The sequence below is a fragment of the Giraffa tippelskirchi genome, chromosome 1 (assembly GCF_054371585.1).
Source record: "Giraffa tippelskirchi isolate mGirTip1 chromosome 1, T2T-mGirTip1v1.2.pri, whole genome shotgun sequence".
Classification (NCBI taxonomy): domain Eukaryota; kingdom Metazoa; phylum Chordata; class Mammalia; order Artiodactyla; family Giraffidae; genus Giraffa; species Giraffa tippelskirchi.
The window spans coordinates 147,654,231-147,673,005 of record NC_137275.1 but is presented as its reverse complement, the minus strand read 5'-3'; the positions used below and the strand labels follow the sequence as shown (position 1 = coordinate 147,673,005).

At 40.5% G+C, this 18,775-nt stretch overlaps 1 protein-coding gene across 12 annotated transcripts in view; it reads right to left on the bottom strand.

The window, feature by feature from the left end:
• BNC2 (basonuclin zinc finger protein 2) overlaps positions 1-18,775 on the bottom strand; it is a 504,931-nt gene that overhangs the window by 116,497 nt on the left and 369,659 nt on the right. For all 12 annotated transcript variants that reach the window (XM_081499435.1, XM_081499457.1, XM_081499468.1 and 9 more), the window contains one exon: positions 18,176-18,411. In XM_081499435.1, coding sequence (XP_081355561.1) covers positions 18,176-18,411 — 236 coding nt within the window. The remainder of the gene's footprint in view (positions 1-18,175; positions 18,412-18,775) is intronic.

Below are 18,775 nucleotides of genomic sequence, written 5' to 3'. Positions count from 1 at the left end.
GTAGGTAAATCACATGCCCTTACCAACAACAACAAATAGTTGTTCAACAATGGACAAACTTTTTTTCTATTCACTTAACAGGAGGATGGCCTGTAAATATTTTCATAAATAATTTAGACATGATTTCTAAAAAAAAATTACATTATGGAGGAGTTAAACCCCAGATTATGAACTGAATGATTAAAAAAGATGCAAAACTTTCATGCTCTGGCTCTGAAACCGGGAGCATAAAATGCTTCAGAAAGGAATACTGATATCACCAAATTTTTACTTTTCATCAAAATTGACATACTTTCAAATATAAAAACATTCTCAAAGAAATACGTATAAAACTAAATTCTCAAAAATCCTAGGCAGATGTTAAACTCTGCGAGATGAAACTAGGAAATCCAAACTTTGAAACATTTTGCTTACAGTGAAGTTGTCCACATGTTTTTAAAAGAGATGAAATACTTCTAGTTACTTAATCATCTTCACAAGGATTAGGGTCAAGAAGTCACTGCAACGAATGCAGTGACTGCAATGACTTTTAAAGCAATAGATTTAAAAAAACAGGAATTTCAAAGACACAGTCTCATCTCATATTAATGTTTCTGGACAAAGGAGGGGGAATTGTTTAAGAAGCTACACAGATGTCCTACGCTCACTGCGAATATAGTTAGGTCCAAAATCTCACCAGTTCTTGAGATTCCCATATACTCAACCTCAAAGCCTGGAATCAATCTAGGAGCACCTTCTCCCCTTCACTTACCGAATTCAGTCAGCAAGTGGTTTTATCTAATCCTTCTGTTTACTCTCTCTGCCACCACCCTAATGCCAGGTTTATTTCTACTTGAACTACTGTGACAGCTTCCAACTACAGAGTCTGGTCAGGGCTCCCCGCTCCTTAGTTCTACATAGATACCACTACCAAATGAAGCTGCCTAAGGCACCAGTCTGGTGATCAGTTATTGCAGTACACGTGGTTCAGGCTTCCTTCTGCACATGTCTGAAAGTAATCACCTCCTATTCTGGCCCTAGGCTTTGCCATGTGACTTGCTGTGGCCAATGAGGTACTAAAAAATATGAGGCCAGCAGAGACATTTTAGAAGTGTTCGCACATGAGCACTTGCCCTCTCCTACAGATCTTCAGCACTCTGTAACTATCTGCACATGAATAAGACCAGGCTCATTGGCTCAAGGATGAGTTATACTACAACCAATTACCACCTCCATGTCCCAACAGACAGCCAGTACCAACCTAACAGCTAGATGTGTAAATGCGGCCACTCAGTACCAACCAACCCACTGCTCCCTCCATCCTGTCAATGCACCAGTTCACTGCAGAACTTTCCAGATGACCCACACTCTTGTGAACAACAATAACACAGAGGTTGTTTTAAGCCACGAAGTTTGGGGTGGTGTGTCATGCACCAGTGGCTAACTAATATAACTCATAACTTACTTAACAAGAATCAACTTCCAATGAAATGAAACACTTTAACTTGCTGATCAACACCCTTGGTACTCTGGTTCCATTCCACTTTTTCAAAACTCTCCCAGCGTTCCTCTCCACAATTCCATCATTTCATTCTTACTGACTTCATTAAAGGCATGTAACATTGTGTGAAAGTACAAAATGTGGATGTTTATAAAGGCCATCTAAAATACCCAAGGTAAACTTTCCCATTGCAAAGTCTGGCAATTTCTTTTCTGCAGAAAGTCTTAAAGGAAAACATTAATAAGCTGAAGTATGTGAATTTTTATTATATTTCAATCAGTGTTTTGGGCCTCATAACTTAAAACTCATGCAAAGAAACTTCTGTGTGTTCCTTTCTTTTCATAATCATGAATGGCATAGCCTATTTGACATGGAGAAAAAAAATATTCTCCTCTTTCTCTCAGAGTCTTGTTTTAAGCCCTGTCCACAGAAACAGTAACATTAATAAAGCTCTCTATTTTTATTCCATAAATACTTCATAGAATTCTGACTCAAGCTAATATTCTAGTTCAAATGAAGAGATGAATCTTCACATTTTTATTCTTTCCCCCAAAGATTTATTTGGGAATGAAATAAGAGAAAAATTTGGAAACATTTTTGAAGCCAAAGTTTGGGTTCTGTTCTCAACTAAATTTTTATTAACAAAAGCAATTTTTAATCTGCTTATATTGCCTGTCTGTTTTACACACTGGTATTCATGTCCCTCAAAGTTAGTTCAGCTTTATAGAGGGAACTTCCTCTATTTATTATTTTTATTGAAACTAAATATTTCAAGTATGACACTTATCCTATTAACATCTCCCAATCTCACAAACTATGCTGCACACAAACATGAACTACAAAGTGAAAATTAATGGCATCTTGCAGAGCTCATCCTAAGCAGAAAAATACTCCTGAAACATGTTTAGAGGTTCTAGATGTCACATAATTACTTAGGTTTTTCAACTACCTACTCCAGATAAGGGAAGATGGATACACCACTCACGTGTTTGCCCTTGAGGAAAATCTGCTTTAATTCTGTAAATGTCATTTCCAAAAGAATACATATGCAATGACTAAAAGGACTACCTTCTTGATATTTTCTATGAAAGTCTGATGTTATTCAATGCATAAGTACATCCAGTCTCCTTCCATCCCACTCAAAACACTGCAGAAGTATTATTTGCAAAACTTCATAAAGTGTTCTTATATTTAATATCTGCATAGTTTTCTTTCACAAGTATTGCTGTAAATAAGTGAGTAACAACAAAAGAACCATAATCTTTAAAGCTCTCCTCAACATTCAGATAATATTTACTAAGTGAAACTGATTACAGGATCTGTGTCTCAAAAAGTGAAAAAGAATACCATAGACAAATAACACTTTTCCTACTGACAACATATAACACTGGCATTTAAATTCTACCATCTTGACTTTCTGTTAATATAAAATAACATGTGAAAGAGAAGGTACACTTATCTTTCACGAAGAAACCCAATCCAACGTTTTTAGCAAAAGTCAAACCTTGACTAAAATAAATGGCAACCAGACTCATAAGCAAGACATACTTGACCTGTGGCATAAGCAAATCTAAAAAGTTTGTGAAATTTAACCTATCAGACACTTTTCAGGTCTGGGAACCTATATCTAAGATGCTGTTTGGGCCTTCAAAGCAATCTGCTCAAGTGAATAAATCACACATGAAAACCCTATACTAGAGCACTCTTTATAAAGTTCCTTTGTAAGGAGTATTCCCCTTCCAAGGGTGTTCCCCTTTCAGGTCCCAGACACTTTTCCATATGGGAAATATAACACAGTAAAGCTTCCTTCCATCTGGTGCCTTGAAAAACATTTATGAAGAGATTTTACTGAACATCTTTTGATAATCTTGATACTCCAGACAACTCTTTGTCAGAGTCAACCTAAAATGTGAACCATGGAAATCATAATTTATACTAATAGCCTGGATCCAGGTGTAAGGTGCCGAAGAGAGCAAAGAGAGGACAAAGCAGATGGTATGGTCAGACGGATCCTCGTTATTGTGCAACTAAACATGAGACTACTTTCCACAAGAAGGAACTATTGGCACCAGACTATAACCATCTTAATTTTATATATGTGTGTGTGTGTGTGTGTGTGCGCATATATATATATATATATATACATATATATATATATATATATATAAAATTTATCAAGTAAGCAATCAGATGAACTAAAATTCTATGAAGGAAACTAACAAATGGAATACAGACTAATTTCAAATTTGATGTTCCTTATTTTAATAGACAACATACTTTAATATAAAACATCTACATTTTAACTGGCCCACTTACTCCCCAAGTGGTGTTGGCAAAAGTAATTCTGTGGAGATTTTCTGGTTCTAAGTGAGTGACTTTCTGGGTAGCTTTTGCAAAATGATCCTAATAGGGCTTTAAATGATCATCTCTGGATTCTCAGGAAAGGGGAATTCTAAAAATAAGTTTTTATTAACTTGTCCAAACACTTTTGAGTTAAGGAATTGGAAGGAAATGCATCTTTGCTACTTAACTTCTGTGATCTAATAAACAGGTGAGTTTTCCGAGAGCATAACTTCATACATTCAAACTAAATGTTTTTAATTCAAAAAGTAGGGGCTGGATTGTTAACTAATTTGGTTTAGTCAGTTATTAATTGCAGAGTTTAAAAATACAAGCAAGACAGCTAGGAAATGTTTAAAATCCTTTAAAGCATTAACTTTTCAGGTTAAGTCTGAAATATGTCCAAAGAGTCTATTTACATAAAACTCATTATTGCACTGATTGCAGATCATGCATATATATATACATTAGAAAAGGTACATTAATGGCATCTGCTTTCCTTTAGTTTAATCGGAGCCCCAATCTCCACTAAACTGAGAGCTTTAACAGAGGGTCATGGTGACTCTCTCTTCACCACTTGAAACTATAGCCACCACTCAAGTAAATATTTGTTCAATGAATATATTTTCCTGAACCCTCAAAATAGAAAAACAAAAGGAAACACACCCAACATAAAGGAAAATTGCCACCTCATGAAATGTTTAAATAGGGATGGTGGATCAAATTTGAAACAAAGTACACACTAAGTAAAGAAGACACATTATACTGTATACCTTAAATCAGTGGTGGCTTACTGGTAAACAATCCACCTGCCAATGTAGGAGATGCAAGTTCAATCCCTAGGCTGGGAAGAGCCCCTGGAGAAGAAAATGGCAACCCACTCCAGTATTCCTGCCTTGGAAATCCCATGGACAGAGGAGCCTGGTGGGCTACAGCCCATGGAGTCACAAAAGTGTCAGACACGACTTACTGACTAAACAACAACTGTTTAATTAATTTCCATTCTCCACCTCTAACTTGCCTATAAATTTTTTGGATTTACTTACCCACAGTTCTAGCCAGATGTATCAATTTTTCTGTATTAAAAATTAGTAGTCATAGTAAAAGAGATAATTTTCCTTCTGTATCTGACCCTCCTACCATACAACTATTCAACACATTTTTCTCTTATAACTCAAAGACACAATCCAAAGTAACAAAAAATTAATCTGAAGTTCTCAAACTTGCAGAAGTGGTTTACAGAAGCAAACTTTGCTTATAAAAATTTTAGTTTCAGGAAAATACTAGATTTTTCCATAAGGGGACTTCATGGTTGGAGAAAGATTCCTGTTTATTGAATATAATAAAATCATGGTTTAAATACTATATGCTTCAAGATTTTTTTATTAATCCAGCTGACCTATTCATCAAATTAAAATGCTAATATTTCTCACATGAAAACATGCATATTATGATCAGGTACATGAATGCATGAGTCTCCATAAAATTAAAACAGAGAGAAGCATCTACTCCTGACAAACACCAAGAATTACCTAAAACTTTGATTTAAAGTAAATCTAGTATTTCTCAAAATTTTAAAATAATTTTGGTAGGCGTATTTTCTAAAGCCTTATTGGAGAGGGTTGTCCAGATACAAGCTTAATCGACTACAAAAATGTATAAGCAAAGGAAGCTAATGACCTTGCTTAATTAAAATGTGAAACTTTAGCCTCTTAAATTCCATGTGTACGATTTTACAGGAGGCTTCAGTAAGTCACTCTCTTGACAAGAGCATTCAGATTGCTGAGAAGGCTACAAAGGCGTTAATGACATTTACCCTCTAATAAGAGCTGTTCACACTTCATGGTTTTTCCTTGTTATTGCTCAGGACAGACACTAGCACCTCATTGAAAGATCAGTGCTGCAAGGGAAAAAAAGGCCCCTGGAGACACCTCAGACTTGAGGAAAAGCACTAAATCAGGTGATGCTACATAGATGACATGTTTGATTCTCAGGGGTTCTCACTCACCCTATGGCCATGGATTTGAGGCAGTTAACACACAGCCAATCAAAACCCTCCCCCACTCCCAGAAGACAGGGCCATCCTCTTCTGTAGCAGGCAGAATGAAAGCTAGGGAGAAAAGAAAGAAACTTCTTTCAGGTGCCCTAGGTCTGGCAGGATCCAAATGTCTTGTACTGCTTCTCAGTTAATCTCCATCGATGTGGGGCTGCATGAATAAAACACTGACCTTTTCACCTAAGAGACCACAATTTGAATCCAATGTAAAGTCACCAGAGAATCAATGGACAGAGGCACTCATATTTTAAAGCAATAAAGCACTGCAAAAAGGAAAAGGGGGGTGGGAGTTTTTTTGCCGTGGTTTTGGCCACAGACTCAACCCGGTTTCCCTGGCTCAGCTATTATGAATTGGATCTCTGATTCAGAATTGAAAAGCTCCCAGCTCTGCCCCTATGGATCTCAAAATCTGGCACAAGCCCATGGCTACTGCAAGCAGACATTCCCTCACATGTCAATACGTGGAAAAGCGATTCCTGCCGGTGATGGAATGATGGCTGACTCAATGGAATATACTCAGCGTGAACTCTTATTCTGGCAGAGATGACAGGACACAGAGACAAGGAGCTCTTAATTACTCTTTCAAGGGGAATTTAAGAGTGCTTTCTTGTTAATTTAAAATTCCAAACCTGCGTGCATACTTTAAAAAGAAGCAAATGAATGAACCAATTTAAGGAGCATCCCCAGCTACCTAATTCTGTGTCTTATCAACACACCATAAAATAAACAGGCTTAATATTGATGGCTACTCTAGAGGCAAGAACCTCTGGGATAGATACTCTACGGTTTAAATGTCAATGTCTCTGAAGCCTGGCCTAACCTGACCGTAAGCCAATATCTTCAGTGGTCTGTACTCCAAACATTCTCCTACTTATTCAACTAAGGATCTGGGGGAAAAACTGCCTGTTGTAGACAGTATTCCTTCAGAATTGCCTCCCAAAGAGCATGCACTGAGCACCACAGTCTTGAAATACCACATTTACTCAACTGCTATTTTTAAAACCAAAAATGAAAAAAAAAAAATCCACAGCAGGAAAAACATATTAAAATAAAAATAGAAAATACAGTAACCACATTACTCATACTAACTAGAAAGCTGCCTCTGACACTATTATTATGGCTTTGTTGAAGAGAGAAAATTATACGAGAACAAGGAAACCTCTCCTTCCAGACAGGACCTTCAGTTCTCAAGAGTCTCTAAAAAAATGCTTTTCTGGGGACTAGAGGTGAGAAATACACAGTAAATTGCAGACGAGCTCGGGACAGTAAATGCGTGCCAGGCAATATCTCCTTTTCTTAATTTGAGGTCTTATGTAATATGGTCTATTGTGGCCATGCAAAGCATTGTGCTATTGAAACACGGAACTACACACTGCCACTCCCTTGTTCCAGGTCTACCTGGACTGAGAAACAGAGAGAGGGGGCAGGGGAGGGGGGCACAAGAGGTCACTGAGTTGCCAGCAATAAATGAAAATACTTCTTCAGTAGCAACAGGACCTCAGTGACGAGTTTCTAAAACAATTGTTCTGGAAGCTGCTAGTCAGTGATCCACCTTTTTAAATCGGAGGGTTATTAGCAACAAATGTCAGGTCTGTGAACCAACAGAATCACCAGTCACTCCCCTTAGAGATGGATGGGGATGTAAACACCAGGTGAATGAAAAAGCGCTTCCGATCAACAGGTCCAGGCTTGGTCTAACCACACTCACCAACACCTCGGCTCAATGGAGCTCTCTCCCACAGTTCTCTACAACACAGCACTCTTCCTGCATGGAAAAAGGTTTGTTCCATCCCTTCTACTAGGTAACAATATCTCTCTTCTTTCTGAAGAATCTCCTCTTTCAACAGGTCTTCCTAGAGTAATTCAATTTGGCAGTGGTCACTTTAATTCTGCTAGCAAATGCATTGGCCCTCATTCTACTTTCCAGCTGCTGCTGGCAATACCTCCACAGCTATCATACATGAATCAAATAAGTATATCTTTATTTATGTTTGTCCCATCTGCGCAGATATAACAAAAGCTTCCAGAAACCTGCACAGATCCTCATTTTACTTTCTACTTTTCATAGTTCTTTGTGATCTCACGTATGAGCATCTGAAATGTAGGTCACTCCAAAGAAACAAATGGAAGGCTACAATCGGGTCTTGAGAATCTGCCCACGATTTCTGCTATAGTCATGATAGAGCTCAGTTCCTGTGTGAGCCCCTCTCTTCTCCACCAGCCCCTTCTGTCAAATTGAGCAAACATTAGAGGACACTGTAGCTCAAAGGAAGTACATGGACATGTAGAAGAATGAGAAAGCTCTGATGCTCTAGGAATTTAAGGAGTTTTGGTGGGTGCAGAATTGGAAAACTGCTTGCCTTAAGGAATTAAAGCATACTATACTGAGTACTGGGGCTTCCCTGGTATCTCAGCTGGTTAAGAATCCGCCTGCAATGCAAGAGACTCTGGTTCAATTCCTGGGTCGGGAAGATCCCCTGGAGAAGGGATAGGCTACCCACTCCAGTGTTCTTGGGCTTCCCTGGTGACTCAGATGGTAAAGATTTGCCTGCAATGTGGGAGACCTGGGCTCGATCCCTGGGTTGGGAAGAAAGCTGGGGGAGGATCTAGGCAACCCACTCCAATATTCTTGCCTAGAGAATCCCCATGGACAGAGGAGCCTGGCAGGCTTCAGTCCACGGGGTCACAAAAAGTCAGACATGACTGAGCAACTAAGCACAGCACAGCATACTGAGCACTGTGGCGCGCCAGGTGGTGCTAGTGGTAAAGAACCCGCCCCAATGTAGGAGACATAACAGCGTGGGTTTGATTCCTGGGTCAGGAAGATCCCCTGGAGGAGATGAATTTAACAGACTACTTCCCTTTATCCTCAAACTCCATCATGAAGGTATCATCAGGAAAATGAGGCTTACAGAAATTATTTCATTTCTGCAAGACTAGAAAACTAATTGGCTGTAGAACTGAGGTCTGGACTCAAAGCTCAGACTACATTTTCTATTTTAAGAAAACCCAACAACTTTCCACTTTAGATTCAACAAGGAGCATGTAAGAATGTTGTTCTGGAGATCATAGGGTTTAACTGATGCCATCACAGAGAATATCAATTTCAAGTAAATCTGAATTGGTTCTTACCACGGCAAATAGTCAGTGAGATCTGGGCTCATTTCTGCTCCTTTTGTGCAATACACAAACCCTCCCTCCACCTCCCACAAACACAAACCCTCTTCTGGTAGTTGTTGCATTCTGCTTTAGAATTTGGTGAGCTATCTATTTCTACTTTGCAAGGGTAAAGGGAGGAATATTTTTATTTTAGCTCTGAGTACAAAACATCAAGCTACGTCCTTGGATATAAGGTGTTTATTTTCATTGCTGTTCAAATAGTTAAGAGCTTTGGCCAGGGTTTCAAAAATCCTTGTATTCCTTTTCCAGCTCTGACCCTGCCCGAGAGGCCTTTAGCCACGATAACTTTAGAACCAGGGATAATAGTCTCTGAAACTCTCTCTCTAATAGGGCAGTTAGGAGGATCGCTGGGATAATGTCTGTAGAATAGTCCAAGCAGTCGGGAAATCAGACACTATAAATATAGTACATTGTCCTGAACCATCTACTTTTGTATATCTCTGCCAAAGACGGGGGGATCTTGACCATTCACACCTGCAATCCTCCTTGCCTGAAAGATTCACATATTGTGGAAATGATGCAAAGACCCCTTACATGATGATGGCGATAATCTGATCTTTAGTTAAAATCAAATAATCCCTCCTATCTGGACATTCTTATAGCTTTGAGCTTAATGCCTATGATTTATTAAAAGATGCTTCTTCCATGTGAATGAAGGCTTCCTGAGAGATCTTTTCTTGTGTACTCAGCACAGAGTAATTTATCAATACAACTGTCTATTTGAAGGACTACCTAAATGAATGTATACCTAGATCCATTTTCTTTCTGTTTCAGAAATTTCCTCAGATATCTCTCAGGTCAGATAATAGCCATTAAAAAGGGTGCCTATTTTAAGTAAATTTTACTTCATGCAAAGGAGTGAAAGCCCAGAGACTCTAACCATTTAAATAAATTCATCAAGTACTCATTCATTCTGTGCCAGGTGCTTGAAAGGGTATTGAAAGAGTTGATGAAATAGAGACATTCAAAGGTAATAAAATAATAGTCATAAATGGAATAAGTCATTACTCAAAAAAGCTCACATGTATATTCACACACAATGTAGTAATGGTTAATATCAATAAGAGTGCTGTGGTCTACTCACTACACTAAGGACTTTATACATATCATTCCATCAACTGTTATAGATGAAGACACTAAGGTACAACTATGTTAAATAATCTATCTTAGGTAATAGAGCTATCAGGAAGTAAACCAAGGTTCATACCCATGTTTGTTTCACTCCAAAGTCCAAAATCTTTGTCACGATCCTCTCCTGTCTCTTACTTGTAATCACGCATGTACCATGTACATATATACATGTAAGTTTGTATGTATGTATGTATATGCACAGGTATGTATGTACTATTTATCTACAATTGAATAGTATCTACCTTTTCACCTGACTGGCTGGGAAGATACCCTGTTCTAAGAGTCATGGTGGAATGCAAAATATTCAGGATTTAAATCTGGTTTATACACACAGCTCTAAAATGGTCAGGTTGGCAACAGTCTAGAGCAGCCTGTATCACCATCTTTTTCATCATCATGTTAACAGTTAAACATTTACTGGATATTTAGCAAGCAGCATGACTAAATGTTTTATGTCCATCATCTTATTTTATCTTCACAATAAACCCATGAGGTGGTGAGTATCCCTGCTTTACAGGTGAGGGAGCCCAGTCTGAGGCTCTATTTTCACACATCTAGTAAGAACTGGATCCAGGATTCAAACTCACATATTTGCCTTAACTATACTCATCTTCTGCCCAAAGTTTTCCTGGCCTAACTGTTTAAAAAGCAGGCAGAATGTGGGCTGTTGCACCACACACGAGAGGGGCACTGACCTGCGGGCATTCTGCAGGGGTGGAGGCACCAGTGGAAGCGACTGCTTGGTGGGACTAGTGTCCCAGCTCCCCCCAGTCACGTGGCCCTAATTAGACATAAGCTATCACTAGCGACACGTGGAGTGAGGTGACCCACTTTCAGGCCTGGTCCATGAAAACGTTCCCCACCACCCCTCCACCCACACTCTCTCGGGGCTGCCATCAGGAAGAGGAAGCTGTAGTCCCAGAGAGAGGCAGAGCCATAAAATGGAAGAAGCCCTAAAAAAAATCAAAAAGTGAAAGTGTTAGTCCGTCAGTCATGTCTAACTCTGTGACCCCATGGACTAAAGCCCACCAGGCTCCTCTGTCCATGGAATTCTCTCGGCAAGAATACTGGAGTGGGTTGCCACTCCCTTCTCCATGGGATCTTCCAGACCCAGGGATCGAACTCACATCTCCTGCACTGGAGGTGGATTCTTTACCATCTGAGCCACCAGAGAGGCTCTAAGTTAGCCCTCAAATCACGCCAGGGAGCAAAGAATTCACCACACAGGACATCGGCTGAGAAGGAGAAAGAAGTTGTTACTGTGTTAGCCTAATAGGATTTTACGGTTTATTTACTATAAGAACTAGCATTTATCCTAGTGATATTAACTAATGGCTAAGACGTACTTCCCATCTTTTACTAAGCATCTGACATGTACAGAGAAACATGTTGAGCCTGGAATGGACACTGTCCTGCTGTAACTGGGAGAGACCCAACTCTATGTACAGATGTAAATGAAAGGACCAACTGGAAGTAGACTTTACAACATGATTTCATCCACATTATTTCATCGTTTCACCATCCAAAAAGCAAGGGAGGTATAAAGGGTTATCTCAACTTAGAGATGAAGCAACCATGGCTAAGAATGGCACATTTTCCATGTTCACATAAATAACCAGTGGCAGAACTGACACTTTGGCCCGATCTTCTTACCCTGCACCCAGTTCCTCCTTTACCATCCAACCTGATAGTCTTTTATGTACCAAGAAAGAGCTACTTTGTCTCTGCTCTACTCTTGGCACATGATATAGTCGAACTCTTACTAACTAGGTATAAAACCTCCAGTTTTCTACACTCAATTACAGAAGGCATGTATCCCTGGAAAGGTTAGTCAAAGATGAGCATTGACACGAAGCATTATTAAGCATTAGATCTAGAGGAAAAGTTTGGGTCATGGAAATCAAAAAACAAAGGAAACCTGATACAGGTGGAATATCAGGAAATAGGCAAGAGAAGGAACCCAAAACAGGAACCAATTTCACCTAATTTTGCTACTGAATATTTCTCCAGCCTTCTATGTTCCCCAAATGACACCACTTTGATCTACAAGACAGTCACATATCAGAGCTTGACAGTCTTACTGTTCACAGAGTCAGAGACCCACACTGGAATCAGATTTCAAAATTTCCTCCATCCAGGATTTAGTAAGCACTGTTACTGTGCCAGGCTAGGAGGCAGGTTACAGTGATGAACAAGAGGTAAGTGGTTCTTAATTCTCTGGAAGTTTTGCTAATTAACAGCTTCTGTGATCAAGGAAAAGTCACTTGACCTCTTTGAGCTTCAACAACTACAAAAGTTAATTCACTGGCAATTGGTGGTATGACAGAGAGGATTCAAAGAGCAAATGTATGTGAACTCGCTCCACAAAGGGCTGTTTAAATCCAAGTGTTTGCTTAATATTGATGTTTCCTACCACATGGATACCACAAAACACTTACTCTACACCGATCACTAGCTAGGGGGTGTTGGGGGGTGGGGCTTCTGTTTCTCTTTTTCCTGACCTCAGTGGCCCAGCTGCTGTTACAGCCTTTGGTCCCCAGGACACCTAAAGAAAGATGAAGGGCCACTGGGCCAAGTGAAGTCATTGGATATACCATGGGTTCCACGGTGAAACTTTAAGTTACGTCAAGTGAAGCAGAATTTTTTTACCCATTCATTTAACAAGTTTGAGTACCCTGGCTTCATGGCGTTTCTGAGTGAGGAAGCCAGGAAAAAACATTTTAACAGTTGACTTGATTTATTTTTAATTGTATTGGAGCTTGAGGGATACAGAATTCTGAGAGACAACCATGTGATAAAAGACCTACATGGGTTAAGCTGGACTGAATAAGGTCTCTGTGAAAAAGTGGGACTCTGGTGGACAACTAATGAGTGGAAGAGTCCAGGCAGAAGAACCCACACATGCAGGTGCCCCAAGATGAAGAAGAATTGAGTGTGTTCAGGAATGGAAGATTTCTGATGAGCTTCACAGAAAGAGGCTATGAAGTGGGCAAGGTTAGTGAAAGTTACTTATCTAACCTCGAACATCACTTGCGCCAGAACTTCTCAGAGCCCTTATTATGCTAACGTTATCACAAGGCCTGGAGTCAAGATTGCCAGGAGAAATATCAAGAACCTCAGATATGAAGATGACACCACTCTTAAGGCAGAAAGCAAAGAAGAACTATAGAGCCTCTTGATCAAAGTGAACGAGGAGAGTGAAAAAGTTGGCTTAAAGCTCAACATTCAGAAAACTAAGATCATAGCATCCAGTCCCATCACTTCGTGGCAAATAGATGGGGAAACAGTGGAAACAGTGACAGACTTTATTTTTTTGGGTTCCAAAATCACTGCAGATGGTGATTGCAGCCATGAAATTAAAAGACGCTTACTCCTTGGAAGAAAAGTTATGACCAATTTAGACAGCATATTAAAAAGCAAAGACATTACTTTGCCAACAAAGGTCCATCTAGTCAAAGCTATGGTTTTTCCAGTAGTCATGTATGGATGTGAGAGTTGGACTATATAGAAAGCTGAGCACCAAAGAATTGATGCTTTTGAACTGTGGAGTTGGAGAAGACTCTTGAAAGTCCTTTGGACTTCAAGGAGATCCAACAAGTCCATCCTAAAGGAAATCAGTCCTGAATATTCATTGTGAAGGACTGATGTTGAAGCTGAAACTCCAATACTTTGGCCACCCGATGTAAAGAATTGACTCATTTGAAAAGACCCTGATGCTGGGAAAGATTGAAGGCGGGAGGAGAAGGGGACAACAGAGGATGAGATGGTTGGATGGCATCACCGATTCGATGGACATGAATTTGAGTAAACTCTGGGAGTGGGTGATGGACAGGGAGGTCTGGTGTGCTGGGGTCGCAAAGAGTTGGACACGACTGAGCGACTAAACTGAACTGAACTGAACTATCACAAGGATCTAAGGAAAGGCTCCAGAGTGGAGGTCCTCCCAATGCTTAAGTTGAACCTCCAAGACCAATGGGCCCAGATATTCGAGGAAATGTTCTTCTAGAGGGTTGATTGTTCTATTAGTTCTGATTGTTTCAAGACACAGGTGATTTGAAATGGGCATCACTGCTCGTTCTCTCACCAGGCTGCTGACATCTCAGCTAATTATTTGGAGTGTCTGATATGGCTCCCTGAATCCTGGCAGGACTCATTTTGCAAAGGAGGAGATTTCCACACATGGGCTGGCGTATGAGCCCAGGCAAGTCAGTTACACGTTCAAAATGCCAAAGAGACTGTGTGAACACTTGATTTTTAAGTGATTAAATTGAACAGCGATAGTCACCCGTATTCTCACTTCCCAGGTCATAGTCAGGGAAAATGGGGAAAGAACACGATACTGCTTTTAGCCCTTGTCAATAGATCCACCATGAGATAGAGACTTGAAATAAGAATGACTCTTCAGCAGCAGAAAAAAAAAATACCTCATGTTGCTTTTTTAGGATCAGATTGCCTATTTCTTCCTTTTTCTGTTGTGTGGGAAAATGCCTAAAATTTGCTTCACTTTTCTGGCACTTTCTGAATGAACACTTTAATTGGTACACCGGAGAATACTGGGCTCTTCACCTTTAAGATACTACCTGGATTCTTAACTCACTGTAATCCATGTCATGCTCTGTAGTTTACAGCCTGCTGGTTAGCTTATGAATCACACAGATAATTGTATAAATGAAAAGCAATTTTACAGAAACAGTACAGGATTCTTAAAAAAATCGCCAGTCTTTTAAATAAATCTGTGGCACCATTATCATCTCCCTTTCTCTTTTAATAACCTCTTCAAATATGCTTGCAAAGGATAGTTTTGAACAGCCAGCCCCTCTTTCCCCCACATCCAAAAATTCAAAATCGGATCAGATACTGCTATAGATACTTTTTCCCCATTCAAAAGTATTTCTGAAACCAGAAGTGGCTGTGTTTATACATGAGGGATGTAGGTTTGGACCCAGAGAGAGTTAAATTAATATCCTGGCTTTACCAGTTCAACTTACAGTACATCTTCATTTGCCCAGTAACACAATCTATAGCCAACTGCTAACCAAGTCAATATGTGGTAAGACTAACAGCCACCCTAACTTGCCTTGATAATTATTCTCCTTTAACTGACATAATATTCAATATACTGTTGTTGAGAGCAATAATGCTAAAATTGATGCCTTGAGGGCTACAAGACAATTGAGTTTTAGCCAGATAAAATGACTTGTACACTAATAGTGCATTATAGGTTTCCACAACCTTTGGATGTACATTTTATAGTCTACCTGCTCAAAAATGTTACATGTAATTATATTCAAAGTCTTCTGAGCATACCTTATCATTACTATAATTTTAAAAATACTGGCCAATAACCAAACAATATGGCTTGAGAGAAAAAAGATTTATTTCTAAATAGCCTACCTATTTTTTTTTTAAATGAAATGATCATTGTCTCACTACATAAGTAACAGTGTTATGCGCTTCAACTTCTTGGTTTTTTCTTAAACCGAGAATTGTTTTCACAAGAAACAAGTAGATGATAAATGCTGAATAATAAAATGCATCATTTAAATAAAATTCATATTACATCAATCCTACCAATAAAACAAGACAGAAACTAAACATAGTGTTCTTCTAACGTAAAAATCATCTACAATTTTCTCAAAATGTCAATTTTAGACTCTGAGAAAAAAGATTATATTAAATTTGAGACTTTGTCAAAATTGCCATGAAATTAATGAAAATTACCTATAATTTAAGAATCACAATAATTGAAAGTGTTTCTTCTATGTAGTACTTCACCCCCAAATTAGAGACTATAAATATTAGTTAATGGCTTTGTTGAATTTTCCTCTGAAATTTCATTTCTCTTGTAATTCGTATTTTTAAATCTGAGGCCTTCATACAGAACAAAATGTGGAATATGTTTTCTATGCCTGCCTTAGAGTTATGTTGAAATACTGAGAAAAAATTAACACTTAAGTAGTAATTTCAAGTAAAACACAGAACAGGCACTGTTCAAGGCAGAACAATAGGATTACACCACAGAACAACTAGCAGGCTCTGTATTTACTGCCATCAAAATGCCATGGTACACTGGGTTGTCATGATGGCAAATCACCACAGTCATACACATATCTACATGCTTTCATAAAGAGGCCATATGAATGGTCCAGATAACTTAGGCAAAAACAGACACGTAGAACAAAAGTAAAGCACTGGTGACAGAACTAAACATCACACTGGAGGCAGTAAAATGGGACCAGGTTGGGGAATATTACTCTAAGTTTTTAATAAAGGAAAGAGTGCTTAGCCAAGCTGACAGTTCCATTCAAAATGTCCAAGAGGTTTGTTCCTTCCTGTAGGGTAAAATCCATCCCAAACGGACATTAATAATCCTATGTTGAAACCACTATAGAAAGACATGGCACTGTGTGCATCTCTAGGATAGCAGGAGCAGGGACTGTGAAACTGCTTCCACACTTTGTTCTTTCTGGCCTCTTCCTCCTGGACACCCTGGGCCCCTTCAGGTCCCCGTGACCACCCAGGACTTAACTCTCCACTCACCCCAGTGAAATGTCCCCATTCTGAGGCAAATGAGATAATGCTTGTGAAAGTCTTCTATAAACTGAAAACGTAATATGTAATTATTCCTATTATCAGCATCATCTCATTTTCTCAGGGCCAAATTCCCCATGCTTTCCAAGTTGACATCTCACTACAAAATGATTCTACTCTAAGCAGTCATTGGAGCAGACAGGTGATCCTACCTTCTCCTACCTTCCCTCTTTCTTTACTTTCACGCAGCCCCTGGTCTGCTCACCCGCCCTGGCTAACACCTGGTGGTACCACACAGGAGAACGATAGGAATGTGTGTGTGTTCATGCCAGGTTAAAGCAAGGGCGAAATTCCACCCCCCTCAACCCTCACTCATTACACACCAAGCTGGCAGCCTTACACACGTCACAGGCTGGTTTGGGGAATCAACAAGGCTGGCAGAGCCAAAACCATTTTTTTTTTTTTAAAGGGGTCAGTTCTCCTGGTATTATTCCCCATGAGAAATTTCAAAACAATGCTTCAGATTCTACCTTCTCCAACTGCGATCTCCTTTGGCAAGAGGGAGTATCTCTTCATCGTCCAGTGTGGTCTTTTTGGATCCTGGGGTCTCCCAACATGCCGCTTTCAACATTTACCCTTCAAGGGTCGTAGGAAGACAGATGGCCATAAAAACATTTCAGAGGCAAAGTACACAATGCAAAACGACTTAGGAGATACGGCAAAAAAAAATAAAAATAAAAAAGACGGAAAAGGCGAGGAGCCTAGGGGTATGGGGAGTGGAGGCTGCCGGCCTTCAGAAAAGTCCCTTACCAGACTCGAGATGCCCTTGACACAAAGAAGGGGCTCAAGCTGGAGGAACAGCTGCTGTGAAGGCCAAGTCTATAACCAGGTCCGCAGGTTTTGGAATGTGAGGGTTTACTGGTTACAAAAGCAGGGAGTTGACTACAGAGGCTACACAGTTTTTCCTCTGATTTGGATGAGGAAGCAATAAATGGTTAGGGTGCAGAGACCACCAAAGAAGTACCAAACCTACCAGGTTAAGTGTGAGAACGAACTCTGCTAAACCCAGACGAAGAGCAGTCTCAGACTGCCGCATCCCCATCCCCCACCTCTGAGCCCCCCCTTTCAGAGGAGGCTTCCAGAAGACTCAGGGAAGCTGGGAGGCCCATGTTGTATGGAGAGGGAGCTGAATTCAGAAGAATGCAAACAGAGCAACCCTAAGCAACAGGCCACCATCTCCCTCCTAACGCTCACCACAGAGCCTGGGTGCCGGCTGGCTGGCACACAACTCCTGATTTCCAATCCCCTGCCGAGCCTGCCAGAAGGACCACGTTAACCAGAATGGGGCATGCATGCCTGGGCCTGCAGGGGGTGGGAGGGAGGGCAGGTTGGCCCAGGGCTCCTACCCCAGCCCTCCTCCAGCCGGCCCCAGACACCGCCCTGGCGCCTCCCCCTACCTGAAGGATGTACCCCCGGACGTAGTCACGCAGCGTCCAGCCCAGGCCATGCAGGATGTGGAGCACCTCCTCCTGCTTCAGGACGCTGAAGAGACGGTCCAGTAGGATCTTGAGCCGCACTGGCACTGCCTGCGTGCCGTAGAGCATCAGACTGCTGATGTCGAACACCACGTTGGACTGCACGATCTCCACCTGGGTGGGGTGGTACAGGTGCTGTGTGCTGAGCTTATCCAAGGCTGTGGTGGTCCCACCGGAGGGCCAGGGGCAGCGGGAAGGCAGAGAGAAAAAGGAGAGGGCGGAGATAAAAGAAAGGAGAAGCCAGTTACTGGAAGTTATGGGGGGGGGGCCTCCATTTCTATACCTGGATGATAACCGAAACAGGACAGTGTAACGTACATAGTACTCTTCCCACCTTCTCCCGGCTTGTTTATATTTTTATATTCCATGTGTTTATAAATTGCAGACAACAGCAAACACAAAACACACTTGGTTTGCAGGAACAGAGCCACCACGGAGGCTTCTAAATGACTGTGGCTGGCACTAAAAACCCAATTAATTTGCTAATTGAACTACGGCTCAACCCAAGTCACCATGGTGTCC